The sequence below is a fragment of the Strongylocentrotus purpuratus genome, unplaced genomic scaffold, assembly GCF_000002235.5.
Source record: "Strongylocentrotus purpuratus isolate Spur 01 unplaced genomic scaffold, Spur_5.0 spur5_scaffold_17, whole genome shotgun sequence".
In the NCBI taxonomy this organism is placed as follows: domain Eukaryota; kingdom Metazoa; phylum Echinodermata; class Echinoidea; order Camarodonta; family Strongylocentrotidae; genus Strongylocentrotus; species Strongylocentrotus purpuratus.
In genome coordinates, this window is record NW_022145602.1 from 12123575 (window position 1) to 12137997 (window position 14423).

General features: G+C 37.7%; 1 protein-coding gene across 1 annotated transcript in view; it reads left to right on the top strand.

Annotated features, from left to right (window-relative positions):
• The window catches only part of LOC589213 (AT-rich interactive domain-containing protein 2), a 40605-nt gene that overhangs the window by 13808 nt on the left and 12374 nt on the right, over positions 1 to 14423 (top strand). The window contains exons 4-12 of the mRNA XM_030988760.1: positions 3979 to 4088; positions 8469 to 8687; positions 9125 to 9262; positions 9802 to 9884; positions 10193 to 10351; positions 11102 to 11201; positions 11880 to 12089; positions 13142 to 13345; positions 14119 to 14224. Coding sequence (XP_030844620.1) covers positions 3979 to 4088; positions 8469 to 8687; positions 9125 to 9262; positions 9802 to 9884; positions 10193 to 10351; positions 11102 to 11201; positions 11880 to 12089; positions 13142 to 13345; positions 14119 to 14224 — 1329 coding nt within the window. The remainder of the gene's footprint in view (positions 1 to 3978; positions 4089 to 8468; positions 8688 to 9124; positions 9263 to 9801; positions 9885 to 10192; positions 10352 to 11101; positions 11202 to 11879; positions 12090 to 13141; positions 13346 to 14118; positions 14225 to 14423) is intronic.

Genomic DNA, 14423 nt, shown 5'->3' on the forward strand with positions numbered 1-14423 from the left:
AAAAAAAACTTTCTGCACCCAACCACCCATCTACTACATGTACATGTCGCCATGTGGTTAGCGATATGGGTCAAAAGCCCTTTGTAAATTTGCTATTTTTTCCTCTGGGTTCTAAAGGCACAATTTTTATTATCCTATTCTGCCCCCAACAGTTTTGGTAGGAGAAAAAAAAAGGCATATTGGATTTGCTTCAGGTCAGTTTGAGGTCATTTATATTGAAGTCCAGAGACATAACATGAAGGCAAATTTGTTTACACTTCACCTTTGATAGAGATAGGGGGCTTCACAATAGACTGTCTATATGTACCTGTGGTCAAACATGCTTTACAAAGAGAAGGTTGAGTTCAAGGGAGAAGTGACAAATAATTTCTGAGCGTTTGCATTGTTACTAATTATGCAGTGTGGAAAAACATCAGAGAAAAGATGTTTCCTTAAAAGCATGGCTCTTCAAATACCTTCATACCTGTATTCTAAAATCTAAATATGACATGTAACAGCTTAAAAATGAGGACCACAATTTTATGCCACATGTGTGTGTAGTCCTACATGTATACATTTGCTGTGTAGGCCTACAGTGCTTGTTACTTTTACTGGGCCAAATTTCTCAATTTGATGATTTCAGAACCTTGCTTTTCTGTTCTATGTGCAAATGGGATGTCTTTTTACCTTCTCCACAGTCCACAGTAATATTTCTTTGGCAATACTTAAGAACCCTCACCACCACAAATTCACACTCGATGCCTTCATGATATCAGTGTCTCTCAAGCATCCTCTGTGAGAGAAATGTAATAAATGAGCTTGCTTTGTGCAGTTGTGCCGTTTCTCAATGGTGGAGGTTATTGCTAAGGTTATCCCAGAGCCCTGCTCTAGGCTAGCCACACTGATCCTGTATTGTTAATGATTTCAATGATAGAGAACACCTCTTCACAAAGAGACAACGAGCCTCACCCATGTTACCGCTTTCAAGGACGATTGAAGTACCGTAACACTGGTTTGGAGAAATAAATTAGGCCCGTTTACACATCCTAAACACTGTCGATTTATTCTTTACTGCCATATACATTACCGCCATTTAGATTACCGGTACTGGAAAAAAACTGTTTGCTCATTCTTAGTTTTTGGGTGAGTAGTGTGAATGCTTGATTTGTCGCTCCTCTGCGTGCGATCACACAGAAGCAAGGAGAGTCACACAACGAAAAGACGGGATCATACAGAAGTTTTGATTTACTGTACACTGCAACAATCAGTGAAATGTCGACAGGCATTTAAAAGAACCACACTCCACAAGTAGATTTTTTCGGTTTTGGTTTTTCATTGTATTTACCGACAACTACAGACAAAACGACAGAATATGAGAGAAATCATTGATTTTTGTTAGCAGTGTAAATGCAGCTCTTGTCACAAAGAGACAACGAGCCCCTTCGATGTTACCACTTTCAAGGACGAGTAACACTGGTTTGGAGAAAGAAAGAGAAGCTGTGTGAAACAGCCTGTGTGCTATCACTCTGAACTGAATATTGGTTTGAAAAAAATGAGTTATCACCCCCATTTCTCACTCTGTAAATGATAGTAAAATCTTGTGGAATACTGATGATATCTCTGCCCCACCCAAGGGAAACAGAAAGGGTGGCCTGCCTCTCTAGAAAAGTTCTAAAATACATTTTTCGCTCTAGAGGGAGATAATGTTGTAGACCACTTATTGGTCCGATTTATATCAACCTTCGGTTATTCTGTTTCTCTTATTTTTCTGATCTCATACAAATGATCCTAACCCAAGGGTTGGATAGCTATTTAAAGGCCGTCTGTACTAGTTTGGCCAGGGGGGATTAGACCTCCCTGCATGGTCGCTGACAGGTGACATTTAACATAAGAAAAAGGGGATCGTGGAAGACCAACAGGCACCGATTAGGCATTGTTTGCTAGAGGGCGCAAGTAGCTATAAGTAGTACAGTGGGGCTTTAAATCCTGGTGGCGCTGCTCCACTGTATTTTGCAGTCATCAGTACCCATTAAAAGTGATTGTATGGAAGTGTACCGTATGGATGGTTAGCTTTGCTTTGAGTCAACAACTTTATTGCCTTTTGTGTGGAATTGACCTTCTTGGGTCTCAAATAGCATTCATTTATTGATTGATTGTGAATTTGCGCGATTTAGCATGCATTGAGCATGTCGTGAGCAACATCGTTAGACTCGTTGATCAAACTGACAATTTTGTTTTGCCTCATACCTCAACTTGCAATTTTATCTTATACATAAATTGTACACGCATACATGTACATATAATACAGTGTATTTCTATTTAGTTGATTGTGAACTTATTTTGTTCTAGCATCCAAGGTATTATAAATATGACAAATTTATGATCAATAACATTGGACATTAGACTTGTTGATCTAACTGACAATTTTGTTTTTACCTCGTTACCTCAACTTGCAATCTTATCTTTAATTTGTACATATAAATACAGCATATTGTGTGTATATACAGTCAAACCTGCTTTAGTGACCACCTGTCTACAAAGACCACCCGTCTTTAAAGGCCACCTTTCTGCAAAGGCCTCATTTGTTGTTTCCCTTGAAAATGGTCTTATTGAATCATGTACTAAAGGAACCTGTCTACAAAGACCACCTGTCTACAAAGGCCACTTTTGTGTTTCCCTTGGGTGGTCGCTATAGACAGGTTTGACTGTATTTCTATTTTGTTAATAGTGACCTACTGAAGTTATAGTTTTAGCCTCCAAGGTATAAAAATTACAAGTTTATGATCAATAAAAGCTTGAACTTGGCTCATAGTAAATATCACATAAGATTTCTCTTCCATCTGAGAATTCGCTAGGATTTATTGAATTGTATTTGACAGATTTGATGTTCTTTTTAAAGAAAAAACATGTTTGACTTTAATAGCCAGAGCAATTTTTTGTGGCATGATGCGCCCACATTTCTTTGACATGCCCAGTCTTGGGTGTGTTCCATATATTCAAGCACAATTGATTCAAAGTAATTTTGTTGTCACCAAACGAATGGCGCAGACCTGGTTTTGAAATGAAAAATTGGCTGAGCCTATTCAAAATAATTTCCTCATTCCTTTTCTCCTCTTATTTACCTTGATGCATAGGCATAGAAGGAGGCACACTTTAACATTTCATTCACCTGTTATTATCCTTTGTACTACAATCGCCAGAACGCAGATTGCATAAATAAGTTGGTGCTCTTCTAGGGTGAATCCTGAAGGTTGCTCATACATGAAATAGATTTGTCAACTGCTACATTTTAGTATTTTCAAATTAGTTACTTGTCTTCCCCTGTTATATATTTTTCACCAAATAATCTTCTTAGCTATGATTTTTCCTCAGTGAAACTTAAGGTTTTGTTATTGATTTAAAAAGTCTTTCCAACTACTGTAAAGCTTGGTGTACGATACATGTATAACTTTACCTGGTTCGTTACATTTTCAAGAAAATGGCTGCGCCCATGTCATGCTAAAAGTAATTTTCGGATCGATACCACACCATCTCTTTCACAGTGCAATTGCATGACAAGAACTCCACTTTATCTTTAAAAGGAAAGTAAGTCAAGAATTATGGCATGGTACATGTATGCCAGTAGCTTGAAATAACTTCTAGGATTCAGACTTGAATTAAGAAATAGATTTCTCAAAATGCATGTGATCTCTCCTCCCATCTCCTTTAGCCATACACTTCAGAGAAAAGAACAATTAATAGATTGTATGCCGGTTGCATGAAAGAATTTCAAGGATTCTTTCAGAACTCAACTAAAGACATGTCATTTTAGTCACTGCTTTTTTGTCTTTCCCAGTTAGAATCATGAACAGACACTTTTGGTAGTTTTTCAGTCTCATCATCACTTTAGATTAGGCAACTACCGCTAGATATTGGCGCTTTATAAATACCTGGATGGATTGGATTTAGACGTGGAATAAAATGGAATGTCTAATTTATTTTATTGTTTTTCTTTGTCAGATACCTTGAAGCATATGAGAAAGTACACTTCAAAGGAGAGGATGATGACGAAGCCAGAGGAAAGAGACCGCACACCCCTATCAGCTTCGCCTACAGGAGAGAAATATCAGGTGACTACTAATTATAATGATATTGGAATGGAAATGTACATATCCATGTACATTGTACATACTTGTACAGTGTAGATCGATAGACTTGAAAGACCTTGTGTACATCAGGGCCCCATCTTATAAACAGTTGCGTTTGATCCAAATCAATCGTAAGTCCTCCAATTAATCGCAAGTTTGCAGTCTCCTATCTCTTATGTACATGTACTTAGTTATTATTATTTATTCGGCAAAAACAAAGAAAATCATTGAATACAAAACAGAGAACATTTGGAACAGAGTCACGTGGATGCCGTTTGTCACACTGTCACACTCACGATATACATGGGCCCCTGGATACGACGTCGCATCTGTGGATCTCCAAATTTTGTAATTGAAACAGGAGCCCTATGTAAACTAAACATTAAATCATTCTGAACCCCTAGTGAAAACGGTGCGGAGCGAGCCTCGCTGCAATCACTTGCGGCGCCTCAAAGAAAAGCTATTGCAACAGGATATTTGGCAGGTCCATAACATGAAGCATACAATGTAGATTACATTTACTTGTTCAGTGTGTACAAAAAATGTAAATCAAGTTTTGTTCAGCATTCATAAAGCTGAGAGCCTTCAAAGCCATAGTGATTTTAACAGTACTGAGTCATTCTTGTTTGTTGTATTGCTATCTAGAATTATTACATTTTACTACTAGATACAGAAAAAAAAAGGTTTAGCAACAAATAATCTTCCTCAGCAACCATTTTGGCTATTTGGCAAGAAACCTCTTTCCTTGATTTCCTTGTTTCTATGGAGCATTTACAAGTAGTTGTTATTTTATGTATTTCTTGATGTATTTTAGTTGCTAATTGAAATTAGCTTTGAAGCTATAGGGAGAATATTAATCATTTTGGCTTGCCACCTAAACAAGGGTTTGATATATATACATGTACATGTATATACTGCATGCTTCGTGACTGAAGAAATTATAATAATTGCTCACTCTGGAGCTCTTATCATAGTGTCTTTCACCATCTAAGAGCTATTTTTACAAAATTTTGTGCAAATGAAGACATTTGAATTTGCATTTTCCTTTTAAACCTCATCTGGGGTTCTTATGATAGAACTGCATATCGAGAGAAACTTGCTTACATTATGTAAATTGATTTTGTGTTTTATCATCCAGTTAATGGGCTCTTATGACCGTCAAAGATACTTCCATTTGGTTAAAAAAGGGAACGTTTTCAGTCGTTACAAGGGACCCTGTTCCTTAAGAATTACGACGTTACAGTAATATCAGTAACAAACTAGTTATAACCGATGGAATTGGCTGAAATGGTGGCGTTTGATTGGCTGTTGCTTTTATTGGATTGACAATTTGTTTTATACCTGACTGCGAAAGAAAGCATTGTATGCTTGTACAGTATTATGTACATGTTAATAACCAGGGAACCGGCGGCGTTTTACATTTTTGCTCAGTATTTTTTTTTTTTTTGGTTTTCAATATGGATATGTGTATTGTACAATGCACTATTATGCAGCACACCAAATATAATTCATCAAACAGTTTCATGTTTTAATGTTTTAATGAGAACAACATTGTGAATGGCATGTTTACTATGTTTTTTTTGTGTGTTTTTTTTTGTCAATATAAAGTGTATTTTCCTGTAACATTCACACAAGGCAATACACCAACAAAGATTTCCTCTTTAAAGCTCATATCATATCCATTACCGTAAGTCAGGGTCACACTTGCCAAGTTTTGTCCCCTCCAAAATATGTGTATGAAAATAGACTTTTACACTATGAAATATTGCAAAATATGAATAGCAAAAATAAAACAACTGTCATTTGTGTCTGGCACAGTAAATGTGGAGTGTGTTGATTTTTGCTACTTGGGGCCAGGTTGTACAGGAAGGAAGCAGCGGATCAGATGATATCTCATACTGTAGAGGGGACTTCCAATTCTATGCTTTAGACTAGTGTTGACCATGAGGCCAAATTATGATATTACATTCATTATGTAGATTACTAATGATTAGTATTCAAGGTCCTCGTTAAACTCGCCAAGTACTTGTACATTTACATTGTGTAGATGTCGGCATGCCGCATACTGTTTTAAATTATTTTTTTAATTTTGTATTTACTGCTGATCATGATTCTAGGCCTCTGATCACTTATTCAATATTGCAGGCACATAATTGGTTATTGTCTATCGGCTTTGTGACATTTTTCAAGGCGCGGCCGATAGTTAATGATTTAATAACAATACATAGACTTCTAGACAATAGCTATATTCATTCATCAGCAACTACAGTACATGTACATGTAAGATGAGGGCACTCAGTATGAAAGAAAATACGGAGCTGCTCTAAAGGTTAATCAAAATGTTAGATCAATGAAAACTTTAACGAATGCATTTCTTTGTAATTCTCTACACATCATTTGTCACATTTTCTCCAATCTATTGATTTGAATTTTCTACTTGCTTTTAAAGGCACACTGCCATACTTGTAGCTACTTGCTCCCTCCATATAGAAAACTTCCCCAATCGGTGCCTGTTGGTCCCCCATGATCCTCTTTTTCTTATGTTAAATGAGAGCTGAGTTAATGAGATAGCCACCTGTCACTATGAACATGACTGACAATGAGAGCGGACAAAATATACAGTTCCTCAGGTAGACAAAGGAACATCCCTTACTGCTATTATGTAAAAATGTGTAGAACAGGTGTCACATGCATATTCACCTTTTTACATAATAGCTGTGAAGGGATGTTCCTTTGTCTACCTGAGGAACTGTATATTTTGTCCGCTCTCATTGTCAGTCATGTTCATAGTGTGTCACAGTGACCTCGATGGCTCTCTGTGTGGTCTAATCCCTTCTGGCCCAGTAGTGGTGACGGTCTTTTAAAACGGATTTGAAATCATGGACGTCGCTTCAAGTTTATCTCAGTATTGTACATCTACACTGTACTTAATTGTAAATGTACCGGTATATGTATTTTGGTGTATATGGACTAAATAAATCATATCAAACCAGATTTAAAATTAGCATCCTAAAGGTTCAGGTCGATGCGCATACTCTCATCACTTATTCTGTATGCGAATGGACAAGACTGATGAAACGGGACGGACAATCGTACTGAACAAAACGGTACATTACTCCCAATAGCAGAGAATTGGGTCAATTCAGAGTCAGTTTGGAGTTGATGTGGCGATGTGACTGAGGCACTATGATTGATTATTTTTTCACTACTGACTAGTCATGTTCATCTTGCCATGCAGACAAAGTCAGAGAGTTGACTTAGATTCAAGATTTGTGCATGCAAACATTACATAGAAACGTTGCTTCCAGTGGCTTTTTTTTTTTACAGTGAACATACAAATGATAGAAATTACAATACAAAATTTAACAATAGAAAACGATGTACATAAATATGGATAATTAAGTAATATTGACTGCCTTCAGGGCAATACGACATATATCGCCCGAACCGAAGGTGAGGGTGATATATGACAAGTCGTATTGCCCTGAATTAGGCAGTCAATATTACTATTATTAACCACATCAGACATCTAGAGCAAACAAGAAACTCTTACTATCTTATACTCTTAAATTATGTAGGCTACACAGGGTTTCCTAGCATTATAAGTTGCAAAAACATTGTCAAACCAGCACTGTTCATCCAGTGTTTGACAGATTTTCGATACACTGCAAACAGTTTGCCTTGGGTGTGATTGTTATGTCACAATGAGAGTTCGCGCAAAGTGCGCATTTTCTTATACACGATGCGCGATGTAGATTACAATAGCTGATGCGCGATGTAAATTACAACTGGCACTATATTATTGCGCACTAGTTTAACACGCATTTTGCCATTGACTTTTCTGAGCGGGCTAAAATATTTGTCCATTGACTTACTGTATAGCCTATATTGCCCGCCAAATTACACACAAATCGCATTGACTCTTCTGAGCGGGGTAAAATATTTGCGCATTGGTTTTCTGTATAACCTATATTGCCCGCCAAATTACTCACAAAACCCCATTGACTTTTCTGAGCGGACTAATTTATTGTAATTTTGTTGACTTATCCATCAAACCTTGAGGGCAATAACATTTAAAAATTACCCTGCTCAGATGTCTGATACGGTTAATAATTATTTATAATGTGTATGTGCACCTGACATTCATATTGTCTACAATTACCATGCCTCATAATATTCCTGTCAGCTCAGCTCACCAACAATAACAATTCAAAATCGAGTAGGAAATACATGTATATGATTTTAAAGATAGCCATATGTATATAGTAATTGAGTCACAGTTGGATTTTACACATGTATGGAATTGGGGATGAACGAGTTAGTTTTCTCATTGCTGACCGTAATATTCAACTTTCCTTGCAGACAAAGTCCGGGTGTCACATGGCTTCGCGAAGGAGAAATGCCGGACCTCGGAATACGACCGCATTCTCAACTCCCTCCAGTCCGGTCTCCCCAACGAGGTGGACTTCGCCATCAATATTTGCACACTGCTATCCAACGAAGGCAAACACGTCATCCACCTGGAGAAAGCGCCAATGCTCATCGACCTCCTACTCGCCCACGCAGGAATCTTCTATGAAGGTAAGATGATGTCAGGCAAATCTTGCTTAGAATTTGATTCCTCAAAGGGTTCCGGTAACTTTGTCTCAGATTCTGAATTAAAATCCTGGATTTAGCTCATTCTGCAATGACAACTATAAATCTTTTGGTCAGTCAGGAACACCATGACTTTTACAAGCGATCACCTGTCTAATTATCAAGATATTTATGATTGGAAATCAAAATCAAATTTGGCATTTTCATTACACTACACTCTATGGGGGAAACTGAGTATGTAAAAACCGGTCACTCAACGATTTTTACTTTTTTGAGGCACTTCTTTCTCATTTTTTAGCGCAATTTTTTTAGGGCTTCAATGTTACACCTATCCACAGACACTAATAAAACGTAGGGCTGTGCATCTCAGATTTAACATTCTTAAACGATGCCTTTAAACTTGTGATTTCTATTTTTCTCAGGCCCAGGTAGTTTGAGGAAGCTGTACGAGGAAGACTGGATGGAGAAGACAAAGAGAAAGTTTGTTCAGTTCTGGTACGACACTATCTCAGACAAGGAGGTCAGAGAGGTCATCGGTCCGGGATCCAAGAAACCTGAAGGTAAATAATGACTCTTACTTTATTAATAGGCATTTCTATAGCTCCGTCTATCTAGAAATTCTATTTCGAGGCGGATTTTTTATTACCCGGCCTTAGCCTAGCTGCCATTACAGAGCTCCAGCATTTCAAGGAATTAATTCCTGCCAGGTACCCACTTACCTTACCTTACCTGGGTCGAGTGTGGCAAATGAAGATTAATGCCTTGCCAAAATTCTCATTATCTTTATTTTACTTAACTATTGTTCAGGTTTCATGAACTATGTAGACACATCATAATCTGTTACTTATAGTTTGTCGGTTCCGAAACTATAATTTCAATTGGACTTTCCATTTCTCTACCCTGCCCTAGGGAGACAAAAGGTGTCTTTACAGGCAGGTGATCTTTGCGGACAGGTGGTCACTAAAGCAGGTTTGACTGTATTAATATTGTATGATGCCATTTACATTTCATGATGCTCTGTTTTCAATTTAATTGTTTCATTTTCCAAATTTTTCTTCCATACTCTTAAACTTCTTTCTTGTTTGTTGTCTCGTTCTAGATAAGAGACAGTATAAGGATGTGGAGCTGTTTGCCGTAAGAAAGATGGGTCTCTCCGATGTAGAAGGCCAGAGAATACTACAGGTAAACAACATTAGATATTTTTAAAGATTGAGTGTTTATCGATGATGTTTCTAATTTAGTATACCAGCATCGAACCCTAAACACAGAAAGTGAATTTGTCTTTGTTAAATGTAATGATTTTAGAAGATTTTTTTTCTCTCCAATTTTCCATTGGCTTGTGCAAGGTTACTACTGAAGGCATAGATATTTTTGTAGAGAACATACAGGACCTGTGTGGATTTGTTGTTGGTCTAGAAAATAAAATCAACAGCATCTTATTCTTAATGATTACTTTTTAGTATTGATCGTATACTATTGTATGTTCACAGATTGCGATCATCTTCAGGAACCTGTCGTTTGAGAGCCATCACATCAGTAGCATGGCCAGCCATCGGACACTCTACAGATTCCTTCTACTCCTAGCTCATAACTCCTGCACGATGCTACAACAACTGGGCATGGATACCCTCACCAATATATGCAATCACGTAAGTAGTGTAACTCTGTGGTTTATTCTGCAAATATGTATTCATATAATTCATATTCATATTTATTTCATTTCCAACAGAAAGGTAAACAAAGATATTGCTTTTATTTTTTCACGTAAGTGATACATTAAAGCCCCACTGCACTACTAATAGCTACTTGCGCCGTCTATATAGCAAACAATGCCTAATCGATGCCTGTTGGTCCCCCATGATCCTCCTTTCTTATGTTAATTGAGAGCTAATTTGATAAGATAACCACCTGTCAGTGACCTTGCAGGGTGGTCTCATCCCCCCTGTCCAAACTGATACAGACAGGCTTTAAAAAAATTCACATATATTTGGGGTCATTTGTACCATGTGCTATCTACAAACCGGTCTGATTGTTGTTGTTAGGACTTTGTATTTTATTTATTATCTAAGTGGATGTTTATGTAGAGGTGTCGTGGTCCAGTGGATACGTCGCAGGACTGTGAATCACAAAGTTCGAGGTTCAAGTCCCACTGCGGCACTTATGTCCTTTGGCAAGACATCAATCTACATTTGCCACACTCCACCCAGGTGTTAAATGGGTACCGTAAGGAAAGAATTCCTTGAATTCTGTGAGCACTATAAATGGTAGCCTACCTGAGTAATATTGGGCCACCTTGCATGGTGGATATGTGCGTGATACAAATATCCAATATTACTGTTGTTGTTGTTGTTATTATTTCATATCTCTCTCTCTCTCTCTCTCTCTCTTTTTGTTCACAGATTGTTCTAGATTCCATAGATTACGTCAGTACACAACTCATGCTGCATACGATTCATAAAGGATTACTTTCAAATTCAGACAAATTTGTCGCCATCAGATGTAAGTTACTTCTTTCTTTCCTGCCAAGGTTGCCAATTTGATAAAAACAGAAAAATTCCAATGAGAAATCAAAGATTGAAATCAATTCAACTAAATACATGTATTTATACCAATGCTCTAATAAGATAATAATAATGGTTTGAATCAAGTAATATGAAAAATTTTAATAAATTGTTCTCGATATTCAATTCCATTTATTTCTGAAACCCATCTAGTAATGGAGCTAAGTAACAGTGTAATGATAGTGAATGACGATGTAACTTCAAGAATGATCAATTATGCACACATGAAAATTGGACTGTAAAAATCACTTTGAATTACTAGTGTGATTAAGTTCTGTTAGTTCAGGAGAATATTCCTTTAAAATGCATCTCCACCCCTGACTGGATCACATGGTTCTTGGTTTGAGTCCCGCCGCGGCACTAAGGTCCTTTGGCAAGCCATTAATCTACATTTGCAACACTCCACCCAGGTGAGGTAAATGGGTACCTGGTACCTGGCATGAATTAGTTCCTTGGAATGCTAGAGTGCCAGCCATGCTGACACCGGGGTAACAACTGTGGAGCGCCAGAAATGTCAAGTCTAACAGACATGAGTGCTATGTAAAAACCACTGTTATTATTACTATTATTATCATTCATTTTATCATTCATTTTATCATTCATTGTTTTGTTGCAGCAATGGAACTTATCGAGAAGCTCATGATGGTGGACAACAACCTGGACCTGTTCCAGCGATGCCTGGAGCCCACCATCTACGTCAAGATCGTCACCCTCCTCACCATCCACGACATCCAGCTGCTCCTGGGGGCGCTAGAGGTCATGCTGGTCATGTCAGAGAGGGAGGAGCCCTTCTGCACCCGCCTTTCAAGTGTCCATCGTAGCATAGGTCAGGAACTATGTTTGATTGATTGATTGATTTATTTATTTATTTCTGTTTGATTTTCTTTTTCTTTTGCACTTTTACAAATATATAACAAAGCATTGCAAATTTCACACATGACAAAAGAATATAATTTATATAGAATAAAGTAAGGCTGGCTGTAATTACTCGAACACATCAAACAGGAGGGTTGACAAAGTAAGCAAAGCTTAATAGCATGACTACCCTCAATGGATACATAATAATACAAATATGGAGGAAAAAAATTTGGTAAAAGGGAAAAAAGAGAGAGAAAAAAAGAAGAAAAAAGAAAGAGGGGGTTGTTGAAAGTATGGATGTAATGTGTGATTCTGTTGAATGTGTCTTGTTCCACACATCCCATTTGTCCCATTTTATTAAAGAAAACAAAAAATATCTAGCAATCTGACCACTTGCTGATTTGTGTTGATTTAAAAATAATGTTTAGGTATCATTGCCATTAATTAGTCAGTTGTAATTTCAAGATATTTTTAGCTGGATTTATAGATGGGATTTCTTATGTTACTGCTCCAATAATGAAACATTGTCGTAAAGTGCAGGTCAGATAATCCCACATTTGCCCATACATTTGTTATGGCTTTATTTTGTCTGTAATATAGGTAGTGTAAGATTTTTGCACTTTGCTTGTAGGTTAGGCTCCTTGGTTAGTTGTTGATACTGATGGACATGGTAAACAAAGATGCTCAAAAGAACAACATTTCTGTTTAAACCACCAAAAGATAATCACTTTGTTTGCAGATTTACCAATTTTATTTTCTTCTAAACAATTGAGATAGATGCAGACTTCTTTTTGTATCAACTTGAAATCTTGAATATTCAGTGATGTTTTCAAGTAGTAAATGGTGCCCGTCATATGAAGAGTTGATATAAATGGCAACTTATTCGTGATTGAACTATGTACATAAGAAATAGGAGACTGAAAACTTGCAACCGAGTGCAACTCTTTATAAGACTTTCGAAGCCTTTTGCCGAACATTTTATTTCCTTAACACTTTGAAATCTGATCTCACCCACGACAGATGTGCTGGTATGCCTTATAACATTGGATGCCCAGTCATTAGGCGCCGACGCCTTCGTGGGGATCAAGATCGTCGACCATGTTCCGGACGGCATCCATCACCCCATCGTCACTATGGGTAGACCGGGGATGACGACGCCCAACAACGCCCCTCCCCAACCCCCGGCCAAGCTCCACACCCCTCCAGCAGCATCTCAGCAACCAAGTAAGTCACAACCAGGCCTGAAAATTACCTGATTTAAATCAGTTTCCTGATTGATTTTTTTCCCCCGGATTTCACCCCTATTTCCTGATTTTTCCTGATATTTCCTGATAAATCCAAAAGTATGCCAATTTAGCTGTGTGTTTTATCATTTCTGTCCTAGAAAAAAGTAAAATAATTTTTTTTCTTGTCCGTTTCTTTTGGGCAACCCTATATGATCAATTTTTCACTTATTCACTGTAATGTGAGTTTTTGAAATTTGAGGTGTAAATAATAATAATCTGGATTTATAAAGTGCTAAATACGGAATACCGTCTCTAAGCGCTTTACAGATATTATTACCCCGGTCATTGAATTCATTAACGCACAGTGTGCACCATCTCCACTCCCTGGGGTGTATTTCAACCATATGGTCATCGTGTGGGCATAGGCAATAATTACTATTAACACAAATGCTTTTGTCATCCTACCGGGTCCCCATTTCTCTCTTGGGTATTGAGTAGCAAATGTAGATTAATGCCTTGCCAAAGGACATTAGTGCCATGTCGGTGATCAAATCAGCAATGATACCAGGGGCCCATGTCATAAAACTTGTTATCTACAACAACTGCTAAATTTCTGTGAAAAATTTGCTCTCAGCCAATCAGATGACATGATTTCAGTAGCTTATAACAGTAGGTTGTAACTTGTTATTGATATCAAGTTTTATGAAACGGGCCCAGATTCAATCTTGTTTGTCTAATTACACATACATCCCTGTGCTCTCTCCTTCCTAGGAACTCTTCTAATGCCTTCAAACTCGTCTGCATCACCCACCCCGCCCCCACCAGCCCAAGGAGGTCAGGCCAGGGAAGCAGACATGGAGAACTTAGCCTGCCAGTGGTAAGTGACACTCCTGGGCATTGCTTCACAAGCCTTTTTCGATGACAAATAACAAGAAAATCAGGGACAAATCTGCTGATAAGCAATCAGAAGCAAGGATTTCATTAGCCTATAGCAAAGACTGTCATTTGTCACTGATTTCGTGAAACGGGGCCCCTGGCATCGTTTCACGAAACCGTCATAAAGTACAAGTTCACAA